This window comes from Hemicordylus capensis, chromosome 6, assembly GCF_027244095.1.
Source record: "Hemicordylus capensis ecotype Gifberg chromosome 6, rHemCap1.1.pri, whole genome shotgun sequence".
In the NCBI taxonomy this organism is placed as follows: Eukaryota; Metazoa; Chordata; class Lepidosauria; order Squamata; family Cordylidae; genus Hemicordylus; species Hemicordylus capensis.
In genome coordinates, this window is record NC_069662.1 from 50,035,409 (window position 1) to 50,052,508 (window position 17,100).

General features: G+C 44.8%; 1 protein-coding gene across 2 annotated transcripts in view; it reads left to right on the top strand.

Moving 5' to 3' along the window:
• The window catches only part of SLC4A1 (solute carrier family 4 member 1 (Diego blood group)), a 90,857-nt gene that overhangs the window by 4,868 nt on the left and 68,889 nt on the right, over positions 1–17,100 (top strand). For both annotated transcript variants that reach the window (XM_053262395.1, XM_053262394.1), the window contains 2 exons: positions 3,391–3,488; positions 3,699–3,795. In XM_053262395.1, coding sequence (XP_053118370.1) covers positions 3,471–3,488; positions 3,699–3,795 — 115 coding nt within the window. In that variant the 5' untranslated portion in view covers positions 3,391–3,470. The remainder of the gene's footprint in view (positions 1–3,390; positions 3,489–3,698; positions 3,796–17,100) is intronic.

A 17,100-nucleotide genomic window follows, 5' to 3' on the forward strand; every position in this document is an offset into this window, starting at 1 on the left:
GGGAAGGGGAGGCAGAATCAAGGAGCACTTTGCTGTTTGAATGCCTACTGTGTGTGACGAAGCATTTTAGGGAATTCCAATAGTGTGCTATGTGGCCGCCTTGATTCAGTGAGTCTTGCTTAATACCGCCCCCTAGTGCTACAGAAAGGATATTGAAAGAAGTGTTTCTAATATGAGGAGTTAATGCTATTACAACCAATCTTGAACTGAAAAGTACAAAGACTTTTTCCAGGAGTTTTTGGTCATTGCTGTACAGGCTGACCTTCAAAATGTACTGGTCCTTGCCCAACACCATTTGATTACTTTGCATCAAACTTTTAACAATAACTAAAAAATACCACCCACCTTTAAAACCTTAGGATAAGGGAATGAGCAACATGCATTTTTGCCCCAAATATACGATGCAAATGAAATGAAATAAAATTGTTTATTTATATACCGTTTTTCAACAAAAAAAACCTTCTCAAAGCAGTTTACATAGAAAAAGAATAAGAATAAGAATAAGAATAAGAAGATGGTTTCCTGTTCCCAAAGGGCTCACAATCTAAAAAAGAAAGATAAGGTAGACACCAGTGACAGCTACTGGAGGGATGCTGTGCTGGGGATGGATAGGGCCAGTTGCTCTCCCTCTGCTAAATATAAAGAGAATCACCACTTTGAAAGGTGCCTCTTTGCCCATTTAGCAGGGGTCAGTGTGAAGAGGTACAATTTGCATTGGCTATCCTGATTCTAAGGCCTGATCCACACATGTGATGTGCTGCTTGGGTGGCTAATGACCGTGCAACTCTGTAGAAGCTTCCCCATGAATGACAAGCTCTCCATGTAGTTGTGGTGATTGTTACCACATGATGACAAATTTTTTTTAAAGGAGTGAGAAGAGGGAACTATGGTTAATAATGACCAGAATTGCATGGGGAACTTGCTCAGGGGTGTAGCTATAATTGAGCGGATGAGTTCAAAGAACCCGGGCCCCCCAGCTCCTGAGAGCCCCCAGCTCCACTCCTCCCTATTTTCTTCATTCTCTCCCTCACTTTGAGAGGGCGAACAATGCCCCCTCTCCCCTAGCTACACCCCTGAGTTTGCTGTATGGAGCTGTATGGAGCTTGTGGAGTGGTGGCTGTGAAAAAGGCAAGTTCCATGCTAAGGATTATTAAGGAAATGATTGAAAACAAAGCAGTGCCATAATGCCCTTATTCAAACCTCTGGTACAGCCACATTTGGAATGCTGCATACAGTTCTGATCGCCCCATCTCAAAAAGAATATTGCAGAGCTGGGAAAGGCACAGAAAATGGCAATTAAGATGATTAGGGGGTTGAAGCAGCACCTTCCCTACAAGGAAAAGCTAAACCACTTGGAGGAGTTCAGTTTAGGGGGAAAAATGACTAAAGAAGGATAGGATGAAGGTTTAAAAAATTATGCGTAGTGTGGAGAAAGTGGACATTTCCCTCTCTCTTCCATATTATGATAACTCAGAGTTACTCAATAAAATTGATGAGTGTTGGATTCAAGACAGATGAAAGAAACTACTTGTTTACCCAATGCACAGTTAACTTTTATGGAATTCACTGCTACAGTTTCTGGTGATAGTTACTGACTTAGATGCCTTTAAAAGAGATTAGATGAATTTATGGAGGATAGATTTATCCATGGCTATTAGCTATAGTGACTACATGGAACCTCCTTGTTTAGTGGCAATTATATCTCCGAATATCAGTTGCTGGGAAGCAAACTACAGGAGGAGGGCTGTGGCTTCCATGCCCTGCTTTGTGGGCTTCCAGGAGGCATCTGATTGACCCTTGTTGAAATCAGACTGCCAAACCCTTGGTCAGATCCAACAGGTATCTCATTACATTCAATAGAAAGTCACATGTCTAATGTGACCTAAGGCAGAGATTCTGAAATTTGGGTCTCCAAATGTTGTTGGACTACAATTCCTATGATTCCCATCCACAATGGCCAATGGCCAATGTTTCTGGGGATGATGGGATTTATAATCCAACTACAGACTAGAAGTGTGAGCACTATAAGATATTCCCCTCAGGGGATGGAGCCACTCTGGGAAGAGCAGAAGGTTTCAAGTTCCCTCCCTGGCTTCTCCAAGAGACGGCTGAGAGAGATTCCAGCCTGCAACCTTGGAGAAGCCACTGCCAGTCTGTGAAGACAATACTGAACTAGATAGACCAATGGTCTGACTCAGTATGTGGCAGCTTCCTATGTTCCTATGTTCCTAACATCAGGGGACGCAAGTTTGAGAACCCCTGACCTCTTCAAAAGGGCAGGAGAAGATGTGCTGTAGTCACAGAGCACCTCAGAAGGGTTTCCAATTTCATTGGAAGGGTTTGATAATTCAAGCCAGTGCTTGCCAAGTGTATAGCACAACAAGTTCTGTAGAATTGGGCGACCAATACCAATCTATTCAACTCAAATGGTTTCAGTGTTAGGGAGTTTCATAACATGTAAAACAAACCTTCAAACACGTTAAATTAATATATATATAATATAACATATAAATTGTACCATAATTTTATTACAATTATAGTGAAAAGAATATTAATTTCTCATTAAAACACAGATATAGAGGTCTACAATGCAATAATGTTAACTGACAGCTTCCAGCTATAAAAATCTGCAGGTGTTCTTAATATTGTCGAGATCTCTTAGCTGTAACTTTCTTAGTTGTAACTGCCCAGAGACAGAAGTTTGGGGTGGTCTACAAATTAGAGAGAGAGAGAGACTTCTGCTTTACAAGAGGGTGTGTTTTTAAATGAAAACAAAACCACCAAGGCTCAGACATGGGGCATGTGAAATAGTAATAAGGCATAGTGTCTCTGAACATCTGCAGATGGTATACCTACTAGAACTAGCACCTGCATATGTGAACTTAGGGAGGGAAACTGAGGCCAGAGGGCTCAGAAAAACCAACCATTTTGCTGAGTTGTATGTTTTGCTGGCTCATTGTAAACTAGAACACAAAATAAAATCTTCAACATGTATATACTCTTGTAGGATATGGGATATGGAGACAATGTTTTGATATGAGTGTGTGTGCACATGTGAGTGTGTGTGCCCTTCAATGTGCACAATGTGCACATGTGCACACACACAGAGTATTCAAATGGTTTGCTGTTTGCAGAGTAGAGGGGCAGTAAGGATCTGTAATTATTACTATTGGCAGCGGAGACCCAAGGCCCATAACCAAGGCAGCTCCCGTTTCCCCTTCCCTTAAGCATCTACAAAGACATCCCAATCTGTTCCTTGTGTACATTCTCTATAGAAAAACAGTGCAGGCAATCTGCTTTAAGTCACCCCTTTTAGAACAAATAGCCCTTTCTGTGTGTACTTGATCTAACCTTTCTAATGTGTGTGCCTTCCTTTTGGATTCCCAACAGATCTGGCCAACCAGGGCATGTTACCTCCAGGCTGAGTGTTAGAAAAAGATCAAGAACGACACGCAGAGAGAGGCACTCAGATGGCAGCTCAGAGCCAGGTGAGAAAACACATACCAAAGAACTGTACTTCTGTATGGATGCTGTGAGCAATCCCCAAAAACGAAGACTAGAGCATTGAATGTTGTGCAAAACACGACAAATTGCCATGATTAGGCCAGTACAAACCTTTGCAGTCTGGAACACTGTGACTCCTCATATTTGCTTTTATGACAGTGTTAAAGTCTCTTCTCCCCCCTTATCCCCCCCAGGAGGACTATGAATCCAATTTAAAGAGGAATTTGGATAGTGAAGCATACGAAGACCCTACACTGAAATATTCCGAAATGTCACTTGAAAGCCAAAACAGTGAGTAAACTAAACCACTGAAGAGAAATAAATAAGCTTTGTGTGGGTCAGTCATGCCAGAAGAAATTGCACTACACTCTGCAGGTGCTCTGGCCAAATGTGTCTCCATCATGTAGTTGTACCCCTGGCTAGACATGACACAGATTGAATGGGCACACAAACATCCTTAGACTGACATTCTGAGATGGATGAAGGCTACCATCAGTTGACTCCAGTTGGGAAGGGAATATGCTTAACAAATTATGCCCCCCGCCACAACAGTGTTGTCTCTAATTTTTTTCGTCTATGTGTAGAATGAGTTTTATTCTGGGCAGCAGTATCGAGGCAGTGTGTGCACACATGCATTCAGCATGGGGCCATCCTGATTAAACCTGAGCGGGATCTAAATTGAACGAAGCAGACATCAAAAACCGTGTGAGCGCGCATACATGCACAAGCCTTAGAGGGGACACTGCCTTCCCACCCCTTTTTGAAATTCAGCCAAGAAAGGGTATTATGTTAAGGTTCAAATGATTTTCAGAAGAAGCTCTGGGTTTTCCCCAGAAGCTGATCAGAGGCTCTTCAAAGAAGAATTCAGTAATGGCAGAGTCAGACCAGTTTCCTTGGAAGGCAGCTTGCCTGTCACTCATTGTTTGTCTCCCCCCCCCCCAGTGTGTAGCTGGGAGTCTTGAGAGTATTTGGGACACATTCTCAATTCACATAGGCCCACAGGGCTGCTCAGCTTCAGCCTTCCTGAAGATGTTGGCCTACAACTCCCATAATCTCTGGCTATGGCTGGGGATTATGGAGTTGTAGACAAAAAACAGCTGGGAGGGCCAATGTTGAGCAGGCTTGACATAGGGCAATGGTGGAGCCCAAGGACTTGGACACATGAATTGAGTGTGGAATGTGTCATGGACTCCAATGACCATTGCACAGCACAAGGGTTTGCTGGCTAGTGCTTGGGTGTTTCTTGGCAGACCAATTATTGTGGAAAGAGTCCCTTGAATGTTTGAAAACCACAGAATGCCTGCCAGCACATAATGACACATTAAGGTAAAGGTAAAGTGTACCATCAAGACAGTGTTGACTACCGGTGCCCACAGTGCCCAGGAGGGGTTTCCCATTGCCTCCTCCCACACAGTATGAGATGATGCCTTTCAGCATCTTCCTATATTGCTGCAGCCCGATATAGTGCCAGTGGGGATTCGAACTGGCAACCTTCTGCTTGTTAGTCAAGCATTTTCCCACATTACCCATCTTCCAACCCCACCTGTAGTCCTTTCAGATGTTCCCCCTCACTGGCCACTTGCATAGGAACATAGGAAGCTGCCATATACTGAGTCGAACCATTGATCCATCTATCTCAGTATTGTCTACCCAGACTGGCAGCAGTTTCTCCAAGGTTGCAGGCAGGAGCCTCAGCCCTAACATGGAGATGCCAGGGAGGGAACTTGGAACTTTCTGCTCTTCCCCGAGTGGCTCCATCCCCTAAGGGGAATATCTGACAGTGCTCACATGTAGTCTCCCATTCAAATTAAACCAGGGCAGACCCTGCTTAGCTAAGGGGACAAGTCATGCTTGCTACCACAAGACCAGCTCTCCTCTCCTCTTTCAAGTAAGACACACCTGGAAAGATGACTTGGCAAGCAGTCTAGATGAGAAAGAGATGTCCTGGCCCCTTTTTACCTGCTTCCCCCATCACTGGAAGAGCAGATTGATTCTTATAGCAACTGCTATCAATTGCTGGTCTGGATTATGGAGCTCCCAATCTCCCCCAGATGCTCCCCAGGGAATCACATTACTGAACGCTTCCTTGTGTTAAAAGCTCCCTGGAAATAGAATTCTAGCATCACAGGCAAAGGTCTGAGCTAGAACCTTTATTCCTGATATGCTACTTTTCTTTTTGTAAGGAGTATTGATGTTGCACAGCAGGGGTTCCCAACCTGTGGTACTCCAGATGTTGCTGATCTACAACTCCCATCATCCTCAGCCACAATAAATTGTAGTGAGAGTTGTAGTTCAACAACATCTGGAGTACCACAGGTTGGGGACCCCTGTGGCAGAGCATTCAAAAGCGCTATTCCCCACTTATCATCTGAAGTAGGACAGTGTTCGATCACCTCATTCTGCTGCATGTAAAGATCCAGCCCCATGTGTCTTGGCTTGTGTCTGGGAACCAGAGGTTGAGGTGAGTTATCTCTGACAGAGAGCCTGCTGTTCTTCATGTGGGAGGTGGGGCGGGGACGAGAGTAAAAGGACTCTTTATCTGTGTCTTGGAGTGAGTGGCTGCTGGGATGCACAGTCAGGGAAGGGTGCAAGGGTTTAGTAAGGCCTCCTTGGCTTGTGTGGAAAGAAACCTCTGGATTGTAGCTTGGGATGGGGAGCTACTGGGCAACAGATGGACTAGACTGGACCACTGGACCACCAGGTATCTTTCCTTAATGAAAGATACCCCTTCTAATGAAAGATACCACCAGGTATCTTTCCTTAATGAAAGATACCCCTTCTGTGAAGCTGGTTGGATTTATGTTCTATGGGAGCAGAGGATGTTGTACAGTTTGACTGTTCTTAGCAGGGTATCTATAGCACTGCATTTGGTAGGTCTGAAGCATTTTGACAAACAACGGTATTCTCTGGAAATCAGCAATTTGGAGCAATGCTACCCAGGACTTACCCGCACACCTACCTAAAACCTAGCACATTGTGCATGAAATCTTAGACTTGCCATTTATGTTTTGTCTGAATGCACCTTTGCATGTCCTTGTATGTTGTTTACATCCCTTTCTTGGTTTCCATTATTCTGGGTTAATGAGTATCAGAGTCTATTCAACCAGCAGTGAGCCCAAACTGAGGCTGGAATCCTGATTTTCATTTAGGTTCTTCCTGCTTTGGTAATACATTGCTTTCTTGTGGAAAGCAGTCTGTGATAGATGGAATTTTAGACAACTGGCAGAACCAGATATGGATAGGGAACCTTGTTTCTAAGCAAGCTGAGAAGCAGTATATGATACCATGTGGTTCAAATTAAACAGATCATTCTAGGCATAGACCAAAATACAAATGTAATAAATGGAGGAGCCAATAAAACCTATTTTTTACATGGTAGCACTTTTCAGATGTAAAAGTAGCATTAAAGCTCTTGTGTGTTTTGCAGTGAGTGAGAATGTATTATAGTACTTCAATTAAAGCCCAGCTTCTTAAAGTTATAATGAAAGAGCACAACAAAGGTGGTAATCAATCAATCAATCTCTTTATTTTGGTCGTTGTCCAGAGTACAGAAACATCAAATAAATTCATTACGAGATTTACACACAATATAGCAAAACTTGGCCACACAGTAGTAGTAATCGTTACATTGAAATTGGACAGCAAATAATCAAGATAAAAATCATCCATGTGGCCAAACAAAGGTGGTAAAGCACTGTGCAAAAGAAGTGTGTCATACAAATTGTCATATTAATAGTTAAATTCAAGCTGAAATATTACCAGGGCATTTATCACACAGCAGGCTTTACCGCAAGTATACTGTGACGTTTTACTGTGAGTTCGAAGTTGCCCCAAAAAACGGCGGCAAAAAGTGGTTTTTTTCAAAACTCCAGTTATAAATCAGGCTACACTCTAATGCACAATGAAAAACCTGAATCGTGTCTGGAGTGCTCCCCGATAGCTTGCAGGGACTTCAGGGTGTGAAGAATGCACAAGTGTAACAGACAGTGTGCTTGAGAAGTTACCTCTGTTGTGGTTCTCACTTACCATCTTTATGTTCTAATAACTGATTACATATGGACAGAGTTTATGGTGAACAAACAAGAACCAGAGTGCAAGACCCTGATATGGATTTTTTTGTTTGTTCCTATCCTGCTTCCCTTCTACCCACAGTGGCTTCTTGGGACAGGAGTGGCTGTGGAACTACAATCTTATCCTGCTGGGATGGCCTTTTCCCCCTCCAGCTCATGTCTTCTCCTGTAGAGAGACAGCTATTTGAGACACTAGCAATTTGTATGTTACTTCCCTTCAGAACTTTCTGAATCTAGTTGCTAAAAGTGTGCAAGTGTGTGTGTGTGTGTGTGTGTGAGAGAGAGAGAGAGAGAGAGAGAGAGAGAGAGAGAGAGAGAGAGAGAGAGAGCACTAACAATCCAGCCTGTTTTATGTAGGAGAATGCCAATCTGGGTGGTGGAGCAGAGCCTTTGCTGGGAGGAGCATTAGACCTTGGTCACGGAGTCTCCTCCGGTGAGTTTTTGCTTTTCAGGATGGAGGATATTTTGGGGGATAGCGGGTGAGATCTCAAGGGCAAATGGGTATCCTTCCAGACTGACAGTTTATTTATCTTTTCTATTGTTCTTTACTCAGTTCTGGGAAAGATTTATGTTTATCCAGATTAAAGATTTATGTTTATCCTGGAGAAGAGGTACTAGAATTACATCTGGAAGTTAATTTGAACACGGGTGTAGAGATCTCAGCCAAGAACCCTATTTTTAGTTAATAGAGGTCCAACCTGGATGCTGTGAAATCATGTTTATGCCATTGCTGCCCAAGAAGCTTACAGTTGGCATTGGTTGGGCAGGGTTGCCAACCTTCCAGGATTAGCCTACAGTCTCAGAAACTGGCATCAATACCTAGATGACTAATGAAAGCAATCCTGGAGGTTTATATGACTTTATATTGTGAAAATTAAGGCAATGCACACAACCATGAACTGGGTAAGGAGCTTTGGGAGCTGTGCACGCTCCCATTTTGTGATAGTGTGAGAGAGCTACAACTTAGGGGGGATAAGTTATTGTGTGAAGGGTGGATGCAGGTTTTGATGGCATTTCCTCCACCCTCGGTAATTGGATTGGTAAAAGTGCTGGGTAGGACAATACCATTGGAGCCTGCACCCTTATCCCCCATTATGACCATTTCCCCCTCCTTCTACCTAGGTTGTAGCTCACACACAGTCACAAAATGGGAGCACGCCCAGCTCCCGAACCTGTAAGAACATAAGAGCAACACTACTGGATAAGGGCCAAGGCCCATGTAGTCCAGTGTCCTGTTTCCCACAGTGGCCCACCAGGTGCCGCTGGGAAGCCCCTAGGCAGGAACTGAGGGCATGCCCTCTCTCCTGGGCGTTTTCCAGATTACACACTACAACAGTGGTAAAATGCTTCGGCTTGGCAGGATCGTCTTGAAAACAATCCCCAGGATCTCAAATTCCTACAATGGAAAAATACAGCTACTTTTTTGCAATGCACATGCAGCATTGTAGCACTATAACACAAAGATAAAAATCCTAAAGAAGGTATTGGAAATAGGAACGGCACCTTGCTGTCAGTGCAGGGATTGCGGTGTCACAACACAGGAAGTACAGTAGCACACTTAGCAGATCTGTAGTGACACTGTTGTAGGGTTTAATCTGGAAAGTGCCCTGCTGTTACTCCCCTGCAACTGGTATTCAAAGGCATGCTGCCTCTGAGGCTGGAGGTGACCTCTCCTCCATGAATTTATCCAAACCCCTTTTAAATCCAGTGTGAAAGAGTACCTCCTTTTGTTGGTCCTAAATTTATTGGCAGGCCATTTCATGGGATGAGCCCTGGTTCTAGTGTTATGCGAGAGGGAGAAACATTTCTCTCTATCAACTTTCTCCACACCATGCATGATTTTATAGACTTCTACGCTTGTCCTATCCAATTCACGGTTGTGTGAACTGCCTTACTGGTAAGGAAAAAACCTCCCATGAATAGCTTCAATCAGAGTTGGCAACCCTATCAAGACAAGGATGGCTCAGCGAGATAATATGGTTAACACATCAATTTTTGATGTTAGGGTGAAACCCAAAATGCCTGTTCTCCAGCTCAGGGTCCCTGAGGGTAATTGCTTGGACCAGAGACTGAAATGTAGCAGGCAGAAGGTTCTATGTATTCTGCTGATTAGGCAAAGGCACAAGACTAGGCTCCTAGCTAGGAGTTATACCAGGCTTGGCCAATCCAGGGGCTTCATAATATCTGCCAATCACAATGGCTGATGTTGCACATGCCTATTCCCTTCTGCCCAAGGAGCACTCTGAAACCTCAGTGCACATACAGGCTCTGGATAGCATATACTGTACTAGGAAAGATCCCAGCATCAGGGCCATAGCATGCATTATGTTAAAATGTGTAGTTTGGTCCTACATGTAACTTTTTGTAAAGCATAAAGAGTAGTCATGGAGGATGACCACATCAGGATCAGTATTGTGGGACTTGGTAAGGGGGATATGTAACCCTTTCTTGCCATGCTGCTGTCCCAGTTAAAATTCTGCCCCCAAAGCTGCTATTAACATACCTGCTAACTTGGCAAAGAGGCACCTTTTAATGTGGTGATTCTCTTTATTTAGCAGGGGGAGAGTGACTGGCCCTATCCACCCCCAGCACAGTACCTCCAGTACCTGTTGCTGGTATCTGTCTTATGTTTCTTTTAGATTGTGAGCCCTTTGGAAACAGGGATCCATCTTATGTATTTATTATTTCTCTGTGTAAACCGCCCTGAGACATTTTTGGAAGGGCGGTATAGAAATTGAATAAATAACAACAACAACATGTCCATATTTTCCTGTTCAGGTGAAATGGGAAAACAGGGACATGTTGGCAGGTATGTTTTAGCTCTCAGAGGGAAGCTCCCTTTTGTGCCAATGGGAACTTCTCTCCCAGGACTGACAGCAGCTTCAGGGACATGATTTTCGTTAGGACCACAGTATGGCAGGAACATACCACCCTTCTCTGTTGACCATACAGCCCCAGTTCTGAGCCTCTCCTGTGGCTGCTGTTTACACTTTAAGGCAAAGGAAAAGGCAAAGCACACAGGGCCAAACTACACGTTGTTTGGCACACGGATTATAGAGTTCTAGGTTCAAACCTCAGATTCCTGACTGTAGAGATGGGCTAGGAAATATTTGGGTAGGTGAGGTGATGCTGAGGTGGCTCAGGAAAGGCTCTGAATGAAGATGCAAGTTTTGGGTGGTATAGAAATGTAATTAATTAATTAATTAATTAATTAAGAAGCTTGACTAATACAGGGAAGAAGCTTTTCTAGGCAAAGAGAGCAGAAGAAAGAAACACAGGCAAAATAACGAGCAAAACAAAAAAGGGAGGAATAAGGGGATAATATATTGATTAATATATACCACTTTGACAACAAAAAGAAAGTTCTCAAACTGGTTGACATAGCAAAAGGAGTGAGCAAAGGGTTCCATTCTGTGTTCCAAAGGGGCTCATAATCTTAAAAAAAAATATACAAGGGAGATACCAGAAAACAACTGCAGGGAGGGATGCAATGCTGGAATGAATAGGAACAGCTGCCCCCATGTGCCCACTAACGACTTTGAAAAATTTACCTTTTCACTCAGCTAGCTGATTTGGAGCATCTATACTTAGATGTGGAGGGCTGCTGAAACCCCACTGAAAACGGTGCCACCCTCTCCCCAAGAGGTGCTCTTACCCCTGGACTTTGGGGCTGAAGACCAGGGCCCCCATCAGCCCCCATCTAGAGAATGTTGCATCAATCCACTTGCAATGTAACTAGGAATAACATTGTTACAATGTAACTAGGAATGACATAATCATGCTCTGCCAGGCAACCACACCACCTGGGACAGACTAAATAGGATTTGGGGAGCCCCTGGGGGCCTCCAAATCCTATTTGGTCTGTCACGGGTGGTGTGGTTGCTGGCGGAGCATGATGATGCTTAATTTGTAGGGGGTTGGCCTCCACAGGCCTTTAGGTCCAGGCTCCAAAATTACCTAGGCGCACCTCTGCTCTCCTCCAGCCCCTCTCATCTCTGCACTTTCCGTACACACGGTCACTACTTGCACGCCACCATGTCTGTCTGGTGTGTATCTTTCAGCCACTCCTCCCGGCCTGGTGGTCACCAGGGAGCGTATAACCTGAGTAAGAGAAGGAGGATGGAGAGGGTGTCCCCAGGGAAGGCAGAACACTATCAGAGGCGTCAAGACAGTGGATCAAGTGAGTGTGTGCGGTAGCATCTTCAGTGCAGTGATGCAGTGTGATGCTAACCAGCTGAGCGGTCAATCGGGAATTCCCTGGTTTGAATCTCACCTCTGCCATGAACTTGCTGACTAGGCAAGCTGCTCTCAGCCTCAGTCCCTCCCCCACCCGCTAACACGCCCTTACAGGGTTGTTTGTGGACAGGGCCAGCATCAGGGGTTGGTCAGCTCAGCTGAGGACATCCAAGGCCCTCCACTGACCCCTGAGGTCCTGAAGAAAAAAAGATGGCAGCTGCCAGTGTGGCCACTGCAGAGCATTGCTCAGTGGCAGAGCATCGACTTTGCATGCAGAAGGTCCCAGGTTCGATCCCGGACATCTCCAAGTAGGACTGGGAGGACTCCTGCCTGGAACCTTGGAGAGCTGCTGGAACCTTAGAGAGTCTGTGTAGACAGTACTGAGCTGGATGGAGCAATGGTCTGACTTTGTATAAGGCAGCCTCCTGTGTTCTGTGTTGCTCCGAGCCATTGCATGCTGCTAGTACTACTGCTAAGGTATGCTTCCCCCAAACCCTTGTGGGGGTTTAACTTAGCAGCAGTGGAGGCCTGGAGTGCTCATTGGCAGCGGTGCTGCTGGTGCCTTCTATCTTTATAGCTAGCACAGTGCAATGCTTCTGTCTTTATAGCTAATATCATGCAATGTACTCATCTCCATTGCTGCATTTAGTCATGCAATAGTGGAGATGAATATGTTGCATTATAGATAAACCAAGATAGCAAGTGCCAGCCACACAGCTGCTGAAGAGCATGCCAAGGGAATAGTACTGCTGCTGCATCTTTGTGTACTCTTGCAATGTAATGGACTCATCCCTATAGCTTTGTCACTTGATACAGCAAGATGGACAAATGCGCTGCCTAATTGGGAAACAAAGATAGTGGTAGCCAGTGCAGCCACTGCACTGTGCTGCTAAGGGGGGGATCCACAATGGTGTTTGACTGGGACCCACGTAGACCTGGCACCAGTACTGGGTCAGAATTATAAGATAAATGTACGTGAAGTGTTTTGAAGATTGTAAAGTGCTATATAAATGCTCAGTGTCGTTAATAGTGGCATCTTCAGATATCATCTATGCGGGAGCAGTGCATGCAACAGGGACGGGATGTTTAATCATGTCTGCTGACTATTTTTCTAGTCCAAAGTCCCCTCCCCATTAGTTCTCCCCTTCCACACCATGGTGAATTGAACCCCCCCCCCCCCAAAGAACAGCCCTGCTGGATCAGGCCCAAGGCCCATCTAGTCCAGTATCCTGTTCCATGCAGTGGCCCACAGCCCTCCGACTACTGTAGTAGCCACTGATAGACCTCTCCTCCTCCATGAAGTTATACAAAACCCTCTTAAAGCCATCCAGGCTGTTGGCTGTCACCACATCTTGTGGCAGAGAATTCCACAAGTTGATTATGTGTTTTGTGAAAAAGTATTTATGTTTGTTGGTCCCAAATTTCCTGGCAATCAATTTCATGGGATGACCCCTGATTCTAGTGTTGTGTGAGAGGGAGAAGAATTCCTCTCTATCCACTTTCTCCACACCATGAATGATTTTATAGACCTCTATCATATCTCCCCGCAGTCGACTTTTTTCTAAACTAAAACTAAACTAAACTAAACTAAACTAGTTTTTCTAAACTAAAAAGCCCCAGGTGGTCTTAGGGGTCAGCAGTGGGCCTTGAACCCTTGACAGCTGCCTAATTATGCTGACCCCTTTTAACAGTCTTGACTGGCAGAATATTTACAATAGGGCTGCTCAACTTTGGTCCTCCTGCAGATGTTGGTCTACAACTCCCATAATCCCTGACTATTGGCCACTGTGGTTGGGGATTATTTTTATTTATTTATATATACTACTTATATACTGCTTTTCAACAAAAGCCCTCAAATATCTCTCTCTCTTTCTCTATCTATCTATCTATCTATCTATCTATCTATCTGGCTACTTGTCCCCAAAGGGCTCACAGTCTAAAAAAAAAGAAACATAAGATAGACACCAGCAACAGCCATTGGAGGGATGCTGTGCTGGGGATGGATAAGGCCAGTTGCTCTCCCCCTGCTAAATAAAGAGAATCACCACTTTTGAAAGGTGCCTCTTTGCTCAGTTAGCAGGGGGGCTGTAGTCCAAGAACAGCTGGAGGGCCCAAGTTGAGCAGCCCTGATTTACAATCTGGGCTTACTAAAGCCTAAAAAGGTTATACAGGGCCTCCTTAGCAATTGGAAAGCTGGTTTGGGAGCCAATGAAGGCATGAAGGGACAGTAGAAGGTTGTGGAAGCTTTCTGGATGATTGAGGCAGCACCCTCAAGTTCGGTGGAAGCTGCTCCACTCCTGATAGCCACCACTTTCCATTTTGAACTCTGAGCTCTGCTTTCTTATCAGGCAATCATGAATCATCTTTCTTATCAGGCAATTATCTGCAAGTACATTTGCTTTCAGCTTCTCCTTGAACGCTTCATTATTGATAATAAATAAAGTGTTTGTTTGAAGTGAAGACACAAGCCTCTTGAGTCTGAGCTGTTTCTGTCCACAGCTGGATAGAAGCAGTTTCTAAGGTTATTGATGTTTGTACTAGGTGAAAGTGAGAGAGATGAATGGCCACTTAACACAATTTCCTCCATGGAAGTCACTTGAGTGTAGGAAATTGTGTGAATCATTCAGGCATAATCAGAATCATAATAATCTCTAAAGCACAGTGGGCAACATCCAGACAGATTAGTAATGACTAAACACCATTGAAATCAATGAGACAAGTTAGTCAGAGGCGTAGCTACAATTGAACTGGGGGTGGGGGATGTCCCTGGGACCCTGAGGGAGGGGGGGGGCTGCTGGCTGGGTGACAGGTTGAGAAGTGAGTGGTGTAGTGGTTAGAGTGCTAGACTAGGACCGGGGAGACCCGAGTTCAAATCCCCATTCAGCCATGATACTAGCTGGGTGACTCTGGGCCAGTCACTTCTCTCTCAACCTAACCTACTTCACAGGGTTGTTCTGAGGAGAAACTCAAGTATGTAGTACACCCCTCTGGGCTCCTTGGAGGAAGAGCGGGATATAAAATGTAAAAAATAAAATAAATAAATAAGGTTGCTTTTTGCTCTCCCTCTCACGTTCCTCTGCAGAAGATGATGGAGGGCATCTTCACTTTTTGTCCCAGAGCCCACTCCAGCCTTGCTACAATCCTGAAGTTAGTAATGACTAGAAATACATTAATTTCAATAGGACTTTGTCATGACTAAAGTAGTCTAGATGTTTCCCCCATCAATGTACAAGCTGATTTGCAGAGTCGTGAGAAAAAAAGAGAAAAAAAAGAAAAAGACAGCCATCCCCCCACCAGCCCCAAAGACCTTACAATCTAATTTCTGACGTTGGGGGAGGCAACATTTGGAAGGAAGGGAGAGACAGAGGCAACAAGATGGATATGTGCCAATGCAGTTTCAGAAGCTTAAGTTTCCGTTCAGGATGAGGACTAAGAGGTTAAGCCAAAAGCTTCATGGAAGAGACAGATTTTGAGGTAGGATTGAAAAGAGGGGGACAGACAGAAGTAGCACCACACAGGTGATCTGGGAGGGAGTTTGAGGCACAAGGGGCAACAAGGGGCAAATGACAGGGGCATTTAAGAGAAGAGGAGACTCTAAAGGCAGTAAAGTTGGAGGAGTCAGTGTCATGAGTGGGGATGCAACAGAGAGAAAGGGTGGGGCAACTGTGTGAAGAGTTTTAAAAGTAGGGTCACAGAGTTTCTGTTTGATGTGGAAGGAGTTAGAAATTCAGTGAAGGGACTTGGGGCGAGGCTTTACATGGACTGAGTGACGAAGATCTACATTTCTTCAGGATATCTATATTTCATATCCAGCTTCTCAACAAACCCTCCTGTGGGCAATCGATTTGTCTGTGTCTTTGTAATCATCCACCTGGCCAGCTGTGTATATTCATGTGTGGCACAGAAAATATTAGCACTGAGGTACTCAAGTTCTCTGCCAAGATCAGTTGAATCCTGTGATTTGTGGACATTGTGCAAGTGAAGCAAAATTACATATTTGCCCTTTAGTGTTTGCACAATTCACCCTACTGCTGGCTGTCATGAAAATTGACCCTGTTGCTCAGGGAGAATGACGCCTGCTCCCATCTTCCTGTGTTCTGGCCAATGAATTCAAAGGCATTGGGATGCCTGACCAGCAACAGGCACAATTCTAAATTGAGTTTCTCTTTCTCGAACTCCCTAGCCCTATGCAGTCATTGCATTGTGTGTGTATACAGGTGTCTGTACACAGGGTACAGCCTCCCACCAAAGTAGGGCACAGATAAGAAGTATACCACTGTGCATGCATTGAACATAATGTGTGGATAAATGTCTGTATGTACAGATCAGTATGTGCATACACTGAACACAAACTGTACCCCTGTTGAATATAACGTGAATTAGGCTGTCTTGCTCTCTCTCTCTCTCTTTCTCTCTCTCTCCCACACACACAGACACACCTACACCTCTCAGTGCTATTATTATCTATTATTATTATTATCTACATTTTATATCCTGCTCGTCCTCCAAGGAGCCCAGAGCGGTGTACTACATACTTAAGTTTATCCTCACAACAACCCTGTGAAGTCGGTTAGGCTGAGAGAGAAGTGAGTGGCCCAGAGTCACCCAGCTAGTTTCATGGCTGAATGGGGATTTGAACTCAGGTCTCCCCAGTCCTAGTCCAGCACTCTAACCACTGCACCACACTGGCTCTCTCACAGTGCTAGACCTCTCAGCTCCAGGATTGACTTGTAGTCTCCAGGAATCAGCACCAATCTCCAGATGACTGTTGAAAGCGATCCTGGATATGCGAATGGCTTGATATTGTGAACAATATTGTGGGGAGGGGATATCTACAGGAATAGCTCTAGTCATTGTTGGCAACCCTACCCAATATAACCTTCACCTTCCCCCCGTCACAACATGTCTGGGTACTGGCCTGACTGTAGCCACAATAACTGGAAATCCTTCTCAGTTCTCTTACCACCTCTGAGATTTTCCCAGATGTTGCCCACACACTTTCAAGTCATTAATTATTACTGCTGGAAACGTGCTGCAAGAAAGGCAAGGAAGCTGAGGTGCTTATGGTACTGAAGTTGGTACCCAGTACAAATTTCTCTGCTTGCAGAATGCAATCTTAATGTGTTGGGATACACACCGTGATGCAGTTGCCAATTCAGAAGTGTGGGTGCTCTCCATGACAGCCCCCACGGCCATGCTCACCCCAACAGCCAGAGAGGCCAAGAAGTATTGGTGCTCCATCCCTGCATCCCCCCCCCACTACACCCCTGCACACAGAGGTCATTCACAC